Source organism: Camelus bactrianus, chromosome 19, assembly GCF_048773025.1.
Source record: "Camelus bactrianus isolate YW-2024 breed Bactrian camel chromosome 19, ASM4877302v1, whole genome shotgun sequence".
NCBI classification, from domain to species: domain Eukaryota; kingdom Metazoa; phylum Chordata; class Mammalia; order Artiodactyla; family Camelidae; genus Camelus; species Camelus bactrianus.
The window spans coordinates 38,769,922-38,780,672 of record NC_133557.1 but is presented as its reverse complement, the minus strand read 5'-3'; the positions used below and the strand labels follow the sequence as shown (position 1 = coordinate 38,780,672).

At 41.3% G+C, this 10,751-nt stretch overlaps 1 protein-coding gene across 1 annotated transcript; it reads left to right on the top strand.

Moving 5' to 3' along the window:
* Positions 1–846: 846 nt before the first annotated feature.
* Positions 847–10,412, top strand: SNRPB2 (small nuclear ribonucleoprotein polypeptide B2). Its single transcript, XM_010972895.3, has 7 exons — positions 847–934; positions 2,582–2,671; positions 3,044–3,216; positions 7,114–7,254; positions 8,073–8,123; positions 9,479–9,567; positions 10,033–10,412. Exons 2-7 carry the CDS (start codon positions 2,608–2,610, stop codon positions 10,190–10,192), a joined length of 678 nt encoding a protein of 225 aa, XP_010971197.1. The 5' UTR covers positions 847–934; positions 2,582–2,607; the 3' UTR covers positions 10,193–10,412.
* The last annotated feature ends 339 nt before the right edge of the window (positions 10,413–10,751 follow it).

Sequence of the window (10,751 nt, the reverse complement as noted above, 5' to 3'; positions counted from 1 at the left end):
AGGGTCAGCCAGAGCCCAGAGAAGGATGAAATCAAGGCATCTGCCCCCTTAGTCAGCATTAGGGGCTGTACCTATAAAACTATGCAGAGGGCCCTGACTTATAATTTTTTTTTACTGTATGATGGTGGAAAAGTGATATGTGTTCAATAAAAACCAGACTTCAAATTTTGAATGATGGTCTTTTCCTTGGCTAGCGATATGCAGTAGACACTAGCTGTGTCTTGATGCTGGGCAGAAAGCCACGGCTCCTGGACCGACACATCATCATGAGGGTGAACTACATTAGGTACCCAAATTACCATCGTGTTGTTCACTTTCAGTTCAGTATTCAATAAATTACATGAGATGTTCAACATAAAATAAGCTTTGCATAGATGATTTTGCCCAACTGTAGGGTAATGTGAGCGTTCTGACCTCATTTAAGGTAGGCTTGGTTAAGCTGTGATGTTCAGTAGATTAGGTGTACTAAATGCATTTGCATTTGGGTGTTACACTGTTTTCAGTTTACAGCTGGGTTTGTCAGGATTTAACCCCATCATAAGCCCAGGAAGATCTTTATGGGATTTTGGAAAGATGGAAGGCACCTGTTGCATTGAGTATACCAGCATAAACTCACGGTGGGGGAAATGAATCACTGCCTTTCCCCATGCCCTCACTCCGTGGCCCCAGGATTTCAGTTTAATTGCACACTGTTCCCAAAAGCCTCCTTCCCTTTTCCCATTTCCCCTTCTCACCTTTTCTCCCCGCCCGTCAGATGCGCGTGCGCAGGGAGATTCCACACCGCCGCCTGGAAAACGGGGGAATCGATCCACTCTGGGCTCGGCTTCTCGACTTGTCGGCACTCGATTGAGGCGCTCTCTACCGTTACTTCCGGTGCCTGCTCCACTTCCTGTTTCCGGCTCGTGGCTGTTAGGAGACGCCGCGGACGCTTCAGGTGAGCTGGCTCGCGTTCTGCCTCGGTTTTTCCGCTACCCGGGCTGCTGGTTGCGCTCGGGCCGGCGCTCCGCGGTGGGAGCCGGGGGTGGACGAGGCGCGGTGCTGGGTCCGGGACACGTGCGGCCCGGTGTTGGCGGAGGGTGGGCGAGGGAGTGAGGGGGTGAGGAGGGATGGAAACTGACGCGCGGGTCCTGCGAGGCCTCTGGGCTTAGGAACCTTGTCTCTAGAGGGACGGGACGCGGCCGGGAATTGCGTGGCCGCTCCCTGGGGCTTCTGGCCGGCCCATGGGCATGTGTGCCTGGGTCTAGGAAGGCGGAAAGTTATGGTCTCGTTGTGCGAGGCGTTTACAGCTCTCCCTGAGCTTCAGCTGCCTGCCGGAGGCTCCCTTTTAGATATGGGGGGAGATTCCCGGTGTCCCTGCGCTAGGCCAGGCCACCATCAAACCTCGCATGAAATAATGCAAGAACCTCTTCTCTGCTTTCGGTTTGATCTCTGTTACTTTCCTTTCATCGTTGTTTCCGCGACCCTAGTCCCCCAGGTTTCAGTTTAGGGGGTCACAAGTCCCTGAGAAGCATCACCTTTCATGTGTTACCCTCACAAGTAACAGGCCCTGTTTTGTAGTCTCTTTCCTTGTCTGTCATCCAGTGCTATTCACATACAGTGAGTGTAAATATTCATGAAATGAAGGAATATGTGGAGCACTAAGGAAATAAAGCAAGGTGAAAACTTGCAATTGAAACTGTGAAAAATGAAAGGGTGGTGAGTGTGAAAGAAAACTACAACAGAGGAAATAAGGGCTGAATTCTCTGGCCTCCTGCTCATCAGCTGTGTGCCAGTGGGCTAGGACTTGTATTAACCTGACATTAGCGACAGCTGCGTGAAATGCTTACTGCTGATAGCAGAACTTTGTCTCTTTTAGTCTTCTGAGCTCCACTGGATAAGTTCTGTTACCACCCCCGTTTTACAGATGTGGACCTGGGAGGTTAAGCAGCTTGCCCTCGGTCAAGCAGCTAGTCAGAAGCATAGACAGGATCTGTATTTCCATCAGGCTGGCACTAGAATCTAAGCTCTTAACTATCATGCAGTACCGCTCCAGTCTTTCAGGTGTGTTACACGTGACTGGAGGCAGGGCTGTTGGTGATGGTGTATATAAATTAAGTAATAAATATGAAAATGCTTCTTAAGTGTGCCCATGAAATAGTTCTTGGCAAACTTCATTAATGTTCTAGCTTAATGATTTTTATTGGGTGTACATTTGCTAGTTTATTTTTCATTGTTCACTTCTACTCAGTTTTTAAATTTCATTGAAAAAGAAAAGTTATCTCATTAGGCAGATGGAAAAAACAGTATCACTTGTCATAAGTGAAAGATAAATATAAAAATAAATGTATTGAATAAATTATGTTATTAAAGTCTGACTAGATAATAGTGCCCAACCAAGTTTTCAGCCTGAGAACAATTCTCGTTTTGTTTAAAAAGGAAGGCTGGCAAGTTCTGAGAGGTTTTAGGCTGCTGCCAAACTGATATTTTCTGACATTTGGAATTGAAAGAATTGAACAGTTAATAACCTTGAGTCGTGTCCACAGTGCCACACTCCATGTGAATTAATCCTCCCTGTTGATAACAATATTTACCATCTCTTTAGGCTGTTTGAACAGTATAACCTAAAACATGGATATCAGACCAAATCATACAATTTATATCAACAATATGAATGACAAAATTAAAAAAGAAGGTAAGTGCTTGTAAGAAAATGACTAAAATGTGTTTAATTACTACCATCTTAAAAATTCTACTGCTTCAAAAGTTTTCATCTCAGTATTTTTCTCAGTGCTTCAAATGATCTATCCCTTTTTGTAAGGATTTTAAGTCTTTTTAAAGATAAAAATAGGGGCTGAAAATGTGGTGACTCTCTCTTCACTCATCGATGAAATGATTTCAAAACCTTTAAAATTAGACAGCCAATGGGAATAGTATGATGTTTTTATTAAAATATGTAACTTCGTATAAATAAATGAATGGGCACGATCAGGGCAGTGTCATTTTATGAAGCTTTTTGTCATCGTTTCATTCACAAATAACTTGTTTCCCCTCTAACTTTGTGCAGAATTGAAGAGATCCCTGTATGCTCTGTTTTCTCAGTTTGGCCATGTAGTAGATATTGTGGCTTTAAAGACCATGAAGATGAGGGGGCAAGCCTTTGTTATATTTAAGGAACTGGGCTCTTCCACAAATGCCTTGAGACAGTTACAGGGGTTTCCATTTTATGGCAAACCAATGGTAAGTCACTTTAATCACTGTTACTGATATGCTAGATTTATAAATATGCCCTTGAAAATATGGCAGTTGCTTTTCTGCTTTTACTTGTGTGTTAGAGCAAGTATGCGTTTATTTTATTTACATGCTTATTTTTATACAAAAACAGTAGTAGAGTTTATAATTCACTTCTTAGTTTATGATGGTTCAAATAGGCAAAAACAAAGTACATTGAGATGTAGAATATTTTAAAAACAATGTCAGTATAGACAGTACTTTTGTCTCAGAAGAACTAGAAATTGATCATTGTTCAGAGATTAAAAAGAAACATCTGTTTGTAAAATGGTAAAACAACACAAAAGTCATGGGTCAAAGAGGAAATCCAGTCTGAGGTTTTAGAAAATGCTTAGTGAAATACTGCATATCAGAAGCACTGCAGTCCAGAGAAAGCAGTGATCTAAGGATAATTCATAGATTTAAAGTCATAGCTTTATTAATGAATAACAATGAAAATGAAATAGTTACGCATGGAAAGTTTTAAACTCAAGAGTGACATGTAGGATTTCGCATTTAGCTGCTGGATGGTTATTGGACTGTGGGAGGGACTGAAGGGGAGTAGGGAACTCAGGAGATGCTGGTGTGAGTTGGAGATGGAGAGGATCGGAGCGGGATGGAGACAGTGTACGTAGCAGGGGTTCTGCGTGTGTATACACGGAGTGCAGAGCAAAGTGCTTTCCTTCTGGAACTGGAATGTGATGGAAGGGGTGTTGGGGAAAGAGCCAAGGCCCACAGTTTCCAAGACCCACGTTGTCATTCTGGTTCTGCCGTTGGCTGGCTCTGTGCACATGTTCAGTTTCACCACGTATAAAATATAAGCACGTTGCATATTCTTTGGTCTAATTCACCAGTGACTAAAAACTCTGTAAAGGACCAGGTAACAAATATTTTAGGCTTTGTGCCACATATGGCTTTTGTTGCATATTCTTTGTGTGTGTGTTTTTAAGCAGTCCTTTGAAATTGTTTAAAAAAACAAGGGAAAGGAAGAAAAGTTCTTAACTCATAGGCCTTACAGAAAAAGGCCATGGACTGGATCTGGCCCCTGATCTGTAGTGCAGACCACTTTATTTGATTCCTTTATTTTACAAGTGAAGAATCAGGCACAGAAAGTTTGTCTTGATATGATTTGTGGACTTAAAAGCTAGTCTCCTGACACCCAGTATTGTGTTTTTTTTCCCCTCCCTAAACTAGGATTCAGCTCCCTATCTGTAAAAGGCCAGATAGCAAATATTTTAGGCTTTACGAGCCAGCTAATCTCTTTTGCAGTGACTTAACTTTGCCATCGTGGCAGGAAAAGCAGCCACGGATGGTATGCAGGTGGCTGGGTGTGGCTGTGTTCCAGGAAGACCTAATGTACAAAAACAGGCCGTGTTGGCAGCGGTCAGGAAGTTGAGGACTTCTGAACCAGGCTGCTTAATTCAGGACTGAGCACTTTTTGTCAGTTATACTGGAGCAAGTTTTCTTCTCTTCAATCCAGCTCTCCTTTTCCCGTCATTTCCCACACAACTGGACACCATGTATGTGGGAAGTCCTATTCTGGAAAACTGTGGGATGGTACCTGCATACCCTGATTTTCAGTAAATTGGGATTTCCTGAAACCGGTTTATCTGAGTATTAGTAGTATGAAAAAACAGCATAATTGAGATCTCAGTTGGCAGTGGCATAAGACTGGGTTTTAGTTTAAATCTAGAATGACATTAGTGTAGAGGAGCAGTTTCTTCCCATAGAGGCTTTGGGGCTGTTTTGCTAAGTTGAGATGACAGGTTTGCATGTGCCTTTTACTCAGATTCAGGAGAGCTGGATCTTTTTGCTCTGTTTGGCACTGGCTTCACCTTGCCAACTAATTATTTAAAATCAATGGGAAAAGCCTATTAGACTGATCTCGTTTTGAAGGTATTTTAGGAGGTCTGTTCTCTGCCTTCAGGAAAGTCGTAGTTACAGCCCGATCTCCAGCATCCTGGAAGAGGGGAAAGAATGTTCCGTGAGCTGCCCTGTTCGTATTTACTTAGGTGGTTTCAGTTGCTCTTCTGTTGTAACTCCAACATACTGGATCAGAAATGGACAAAATTTTCTCTGACTTGGAACTCAGAACAAAATTATTCTCTGATTCAAGGACATTTGGTTATTTAATTCCAAAAATACCTCAGTAAAGTCAGAACCTTCTTCCTAATGGCTTCTGTCATGAAACCTTTGGTATAAGTGTAAATCTTGTGCCTTCTCCAAGCTGTGGGTGGATTTTTTTCCCTTATCCAGTATAAACCCGGGTTTTTCAACACCGTCACTTGACATTTTGAACTGAATAGTTTTTTTTTGTTGTTGGGGCTGTCTTGTTTGTTGTATAGTGTGTTTACCAGCATCTCTGGCCTCTGTCCCTCCCACCACGTGCCAGTAGCGGCACAGTCTGTGCCTCAGGCAGCAGTGCCCGCTGCCTCCCGGTGGGCACACTCTCCTCTGGTTGAGAACTGCTGCTCTGGGCGGGCCAGCTAAGAGGAGGGCTGAGATCAGAGATGTTCACAGGTCATAGGGGCAAATACAGGGTCACCCAGGAGCTATTCGGGTCAGTAAGAAGGTTGAAGACCGAGGGGGGTTGGGAGGGAATCCTTGGGGCCAAGTCAGAGTTAGTCTAAACCTGTTTCTCTTGGTTAGATGAGGACGTGCAAGGCCAGCAGGGCTGCTTGCAGGGGTAAGTCCACTTGGAGCTGCCGTAGTGCAGCAGCCAAGCGGCCCCAGAAAGCCTCGGGCCTGGGGTGTCGTGGGAGGCCTGCTCGCCTCCTTACCCCTGTATATTCATCTGTAGCTGAAGTAAAAGGAAAGAACTGCTGTGGTTTTAACAAATCCCTTGCTTCCAAACCCACATTACTTTAAAATGTCACTTGTTCCCTTCAGACTGAAATCAAATTCGTGCCATCCAAGACAATTTTAGGGAGTGATAGGTAGGACTGTGGTGTTTTGATGTAATCAGAGAGGGTAGTTTCAGCCCTTTCAGCTCCAGCAAAGAAGCGTTCCCTTGAATTGGAAGGCGCGTTTTGCAAGTAGGTGCGCCCTGGGTGACAGTGTAACTCACAGCAAAAGTTTTGGGACAGATAACTGGTGTCAAATTTAGCTGTGTGATAGTGCTTTAGGCCGGGGCTCAAAGTGTGGGCCCCACCACCCCCTTTGTGTTTGTCAAAAGTGCAGAGTCAGCCCACCAGACCCTCTGCATCAGAACCTGCTCTCTTACAAGCTGTCCAGGTAGTTGGAAGGCATGTTCAAGTTTATGAAACGGTGTCCTAGACCGGTGGTGTTCAGCGCTTTCTCCCAGTGTGTGCTGTGTCTGCTGGCCGTGGCCTGTCATTCAGGCAAGTGGCCTGGTTACACTAGCTGTGATACCGTCCTTTTGTTTCCACTCAAAGCTTTTTAAATTTAAGTTGATGCCACTCTTAGTCATTTCATTTAAAAATAATAGACCAGATTCAAAGGAAAGGCATTTTCAATCTTTGTTACTTCAACTTTGGAAGTAACAGATTCCACATACATCTTGACCCTCAACCGAGTGTCCCTACTAAGAGATAGACAGCTTTCCAGTGTGGTTTTCTCTGTTCTTTCACATTAGAGAAGCAGTGGTGCAGATACTCCAGATACTTCTTTTTCCCATATGACAATCTTTGGTTTTTCTTCTAACAAACACAGCTGGATCTAACCTTGTCTCAGTTGTGAATCATGGGCCACGGTTTATTTTCATTTGGTGCTCAGTAGATTTGACAGATTTCCTTAAAGGATGTGTTTAAAATTAGCTTGTGTTGGCTTAATGAAATTTGAAATATTAATGACAAGTGTAAAAAGCCAGCAGCATAATGAAAAGTAACCTGTTTTCAAATAAAACAGCGAATCCAGTATGCAAAAACGGATTCTGATATAATCTCTAAAATGCGTGGCACTTTTGCTGACAAAGAAAAGAAAAAAGAAAAGAAAAAAGCCAAAACTGTGGAACAGACTGCAGCAACCGCCAACAAAAAGCCTGGTCAGGTAAGATGGGCAGAAGTTCGTTTTTTTTTTTTTTTTTTTTTTTGGTATTTTTGGTTCGTATTTAAAAAATTTGTTAAAGATGTCTGTTTTCTACTTGAGGGGTGATCTTTGAGGCATGCATGTGCCTGTGTGTGTCTTTAAAAGGTGGATTTTTAAGAAGCTGGAATGGTTGCTCAAGTTAAAATACTTTTGTTTAAGCAACAAATTAAAACATAAGCCTTTACTTATGGAGATTTATGTTAAACAGTTTTATTTGAATTTGCCTGACATTTTATTCCATCATTCTCCAGAATATGTTTATATCTTTTGGCTTATTTGTCAAATTCTGTGTACAAATGATACTGTAGATACTGTGTTTAATCATGAGTATCCCACTCAAAGCTGCTTTCTTAAAGCCTTATTTAAAATACCAGATAAGGGTGAAATTGTCATCCAAAAAGTAGTTACTTTTGGATGGAAAGTGATTAGAAATCAGTTTTACTATGTATAATGCTTGACTTTTTTCTCATTGTTTAAAAAAAAGAAAGACTGGTCCTTGGTTTTTCTTGTATGTATTTCTCCATAGTTTTAAAGCTCAGAGGTTGAATGTTATGATATAGTCTTTAAGCTAGGGTGAGACCTTTCAAAAATATTTGGTAAATTAAATACATAAATGCTTGAATCATAGTTTTAAGATGTAAATTCTTAAAGTAAAGTCAAATGGTATAAAAAATCGTTAATGTTATTTTTACTCAGGAATTATAAACACCTGCTTTTTATTTATTTATTTTTAATAGAGGGTTGGAAATTTTAACTATTTCTCAATTTTTTTGGTCTAGGGAACACCAAATTCAGCTAATACCCAAGGAAATGCAACACCAAATCCTCAGGTAATGTTGTTTTGCCAAGTGATACTTACCTTAAAATAAAATTGCACAACAATAATATACAATAACCTGTATGTCTCCAAAAACTGAAAATGATTCCATCTGTGAGCCACAGTACTTTAAAATTATGTAGCACTTTAATGTGGAAACTCACTCCTTAAAACATTTTAATTTTCTTTAAGAAGGTGAAAACAAAACCGGACTTTATTCCTTGCTGCCAGAATGGATCAGTGACAGAATCAAAATGACAGATTCTGTTTCCACCACAGTACGTGGCCCAGAGCGTTACAGACCTTGTGGCTTGGGATCCATTCCAGTTGGCTGAAGCACTTAAGCATCTTTCTAATAAAGTTGTTGTGCAGCTACCTTTGCTCTTATTTCCTCAGCACAAATATAGTTAAGGCTTCTGATACAGTTGTTTTTAGAAACCAAATGTTCCCAATAAAAGCCTCCAAGTGAAGGCCTCAGTTTTGTACTAACGGTTTCTTGGTTTCTTGGGTGCTGGAGTCTGGCACGATCCTTACAGCCACGGAGTTCCTCGCACCGCTGGGGAACTTTTCTGATTTCCAGTTATTTGCATTTTCTTACATTATCTACTTCTTCGAAGTCTTTCAGCAGTTACAGTCCCGTTCACAGATGCCAGCACTTAATGCTCTAAGCCCTGGGTTGTTCTTTACATTTCATGTTTTTTCTTCCGTGAAATTAGCCTGAAGGCAGAGAGGCTTTTATATAAGGACCCTTCACCTGCAGTTCCCCACAACCTCAGGGTGCAGTGTCAGATTAGTTTAATATCTAATGACAGTGCCTGTTTCTTTTTACTTGTGTGTAACTCTATTGCGTGTGCATCTCATTTACTTGCAGAAAGCATTAAAAAATCACCGCGTAGTGGTTCTAAGTGGAAATCTTCCTAGTTCCAAATTTTCTTGCACACTGGGAGGTAGCAAACAATAGTGCAGAAGAATTGAATCCGAGGGTTGACCAGCTGAGGCTGGTCTTGTTAGGATTATTTATGTAATTCAGGTGACAGCCCTCCAACTCCAGCTGACCTCCAGATGCTTAAAACTCAATACTGTTGCATAAGCTGTTAATTTAACACTTAAAAACTGTTAATAAGGTTTGTAGGCTTCCACATTTGTATTTAGTGACTTGAGTGTCTACCTTGTTTAGTTATTGTTAGGTTTTTGTTTATTTCTCTGGTGTCATTATTTTTGAGTTTTAGTGTTTGATGGAATGAGATTTCATAAGCTTTAAACTGTGGAATGTACTTCTCTCAAGTTTAGATTTTAATGTAAGAGCCAAATGGCTTACTGTATCTTTTTATACTTAGAAGAGCTAACTTTGCCTTTTCTTTTTGATAGGTTCCTGATTACCCTCCAAACTATATTTTATTCCTTAATAACTTACCAGAAGAGACTAATGAGATGATGTTATCCATGCTGTTTAATCAGTAAGTTTTCTTCATAAACAAGTCTGTTCTGAGAGCCTCCTGACAGGACAGTTAGCACTTCCTGGGTTGACTCCATCTGTGTGTCACACGGCAGTAATTCCTTACAGCTTCATCGATTTGCTGCAGGATTAATCATGACTTGAAACCAGTCTGGAGATTTAGCAAATAAAGAGCTAAATTACGTCTGATGTTTGAATTAAAATAAGAAGCAAAGCTTTGGTGGGATGACAGAAATGGAATTAGTTTACATGATTCCTGTCATTCTTTTCATAATACTAACTGTATTTTAGACTCTTTCGTCCTCCTCAGGATTCTTGGTAGGATGTGATGCTTTTCCTGGACCAGTATCAGGAAGTTGCTTACAAATGTAACCACAGAATAGACACGTATGCATGTGAGGTCATTTATGTGCTTGCATATATGGAAATTGTTTACACGTGTAAGAATCCTTTTTCTCCTTTACAGGTTCCCTGGTTTCAAGGAAGTACGTCTAGTACCTGGGAGGCATGACATTGCTTTTGTTGAATTTGAAAATGACGGCCAGGCTGGGGCTGCCAGGGATGCGTTACAAGGGTTCAAGATCACGCCGTCCCACGCCATGAAGATCACGTACGCCAAGAAATAACAGCTGGGACAGTTGCCTTCCAAGGACTGGGCGTTATTTATAGTTTTCATTTTGGTAACAGTTGGTCAGGCCATTTTAATAGTTGTGTGTGGAGCAGGGGGAAGTATATGTGAAATTTTTGTAAAGGATTTTAAAATATTACCTAGTCTTTGTTTAGCCTTAGTGAACTATGAACTATGAAGGCCTTAATTTTGTACAATAAACTTTTATTTGTATTCTATACGTAACACTTCATTTATTGGCCCGCTGACCTATCATCAGATGTTCATGCTGGTCTAGAACGTGTCTTAGGATGCTTTTCTGCTGTTATTTGGGAGCGACTAATAGTAGAGAAACATTGAGCCGCTTTGATTAAAGGAGAGTTAGATCAAGCACTTGGTAAGAGTTCTTGTAATGTTTTCTGTGCATGTGAAGTGCCAACCTAGAGTTAAGCTTTTTTTTTCTCTTGTGAATGACTTATTAATGATAAAAATGCTCATCCTGGGTGTTGGAAGGAAACGAGGCCTGGGCGGGCTCTGGCGTTGTCTTCTTCAGATCAGTGAGCACAGTGTCCTGCTGG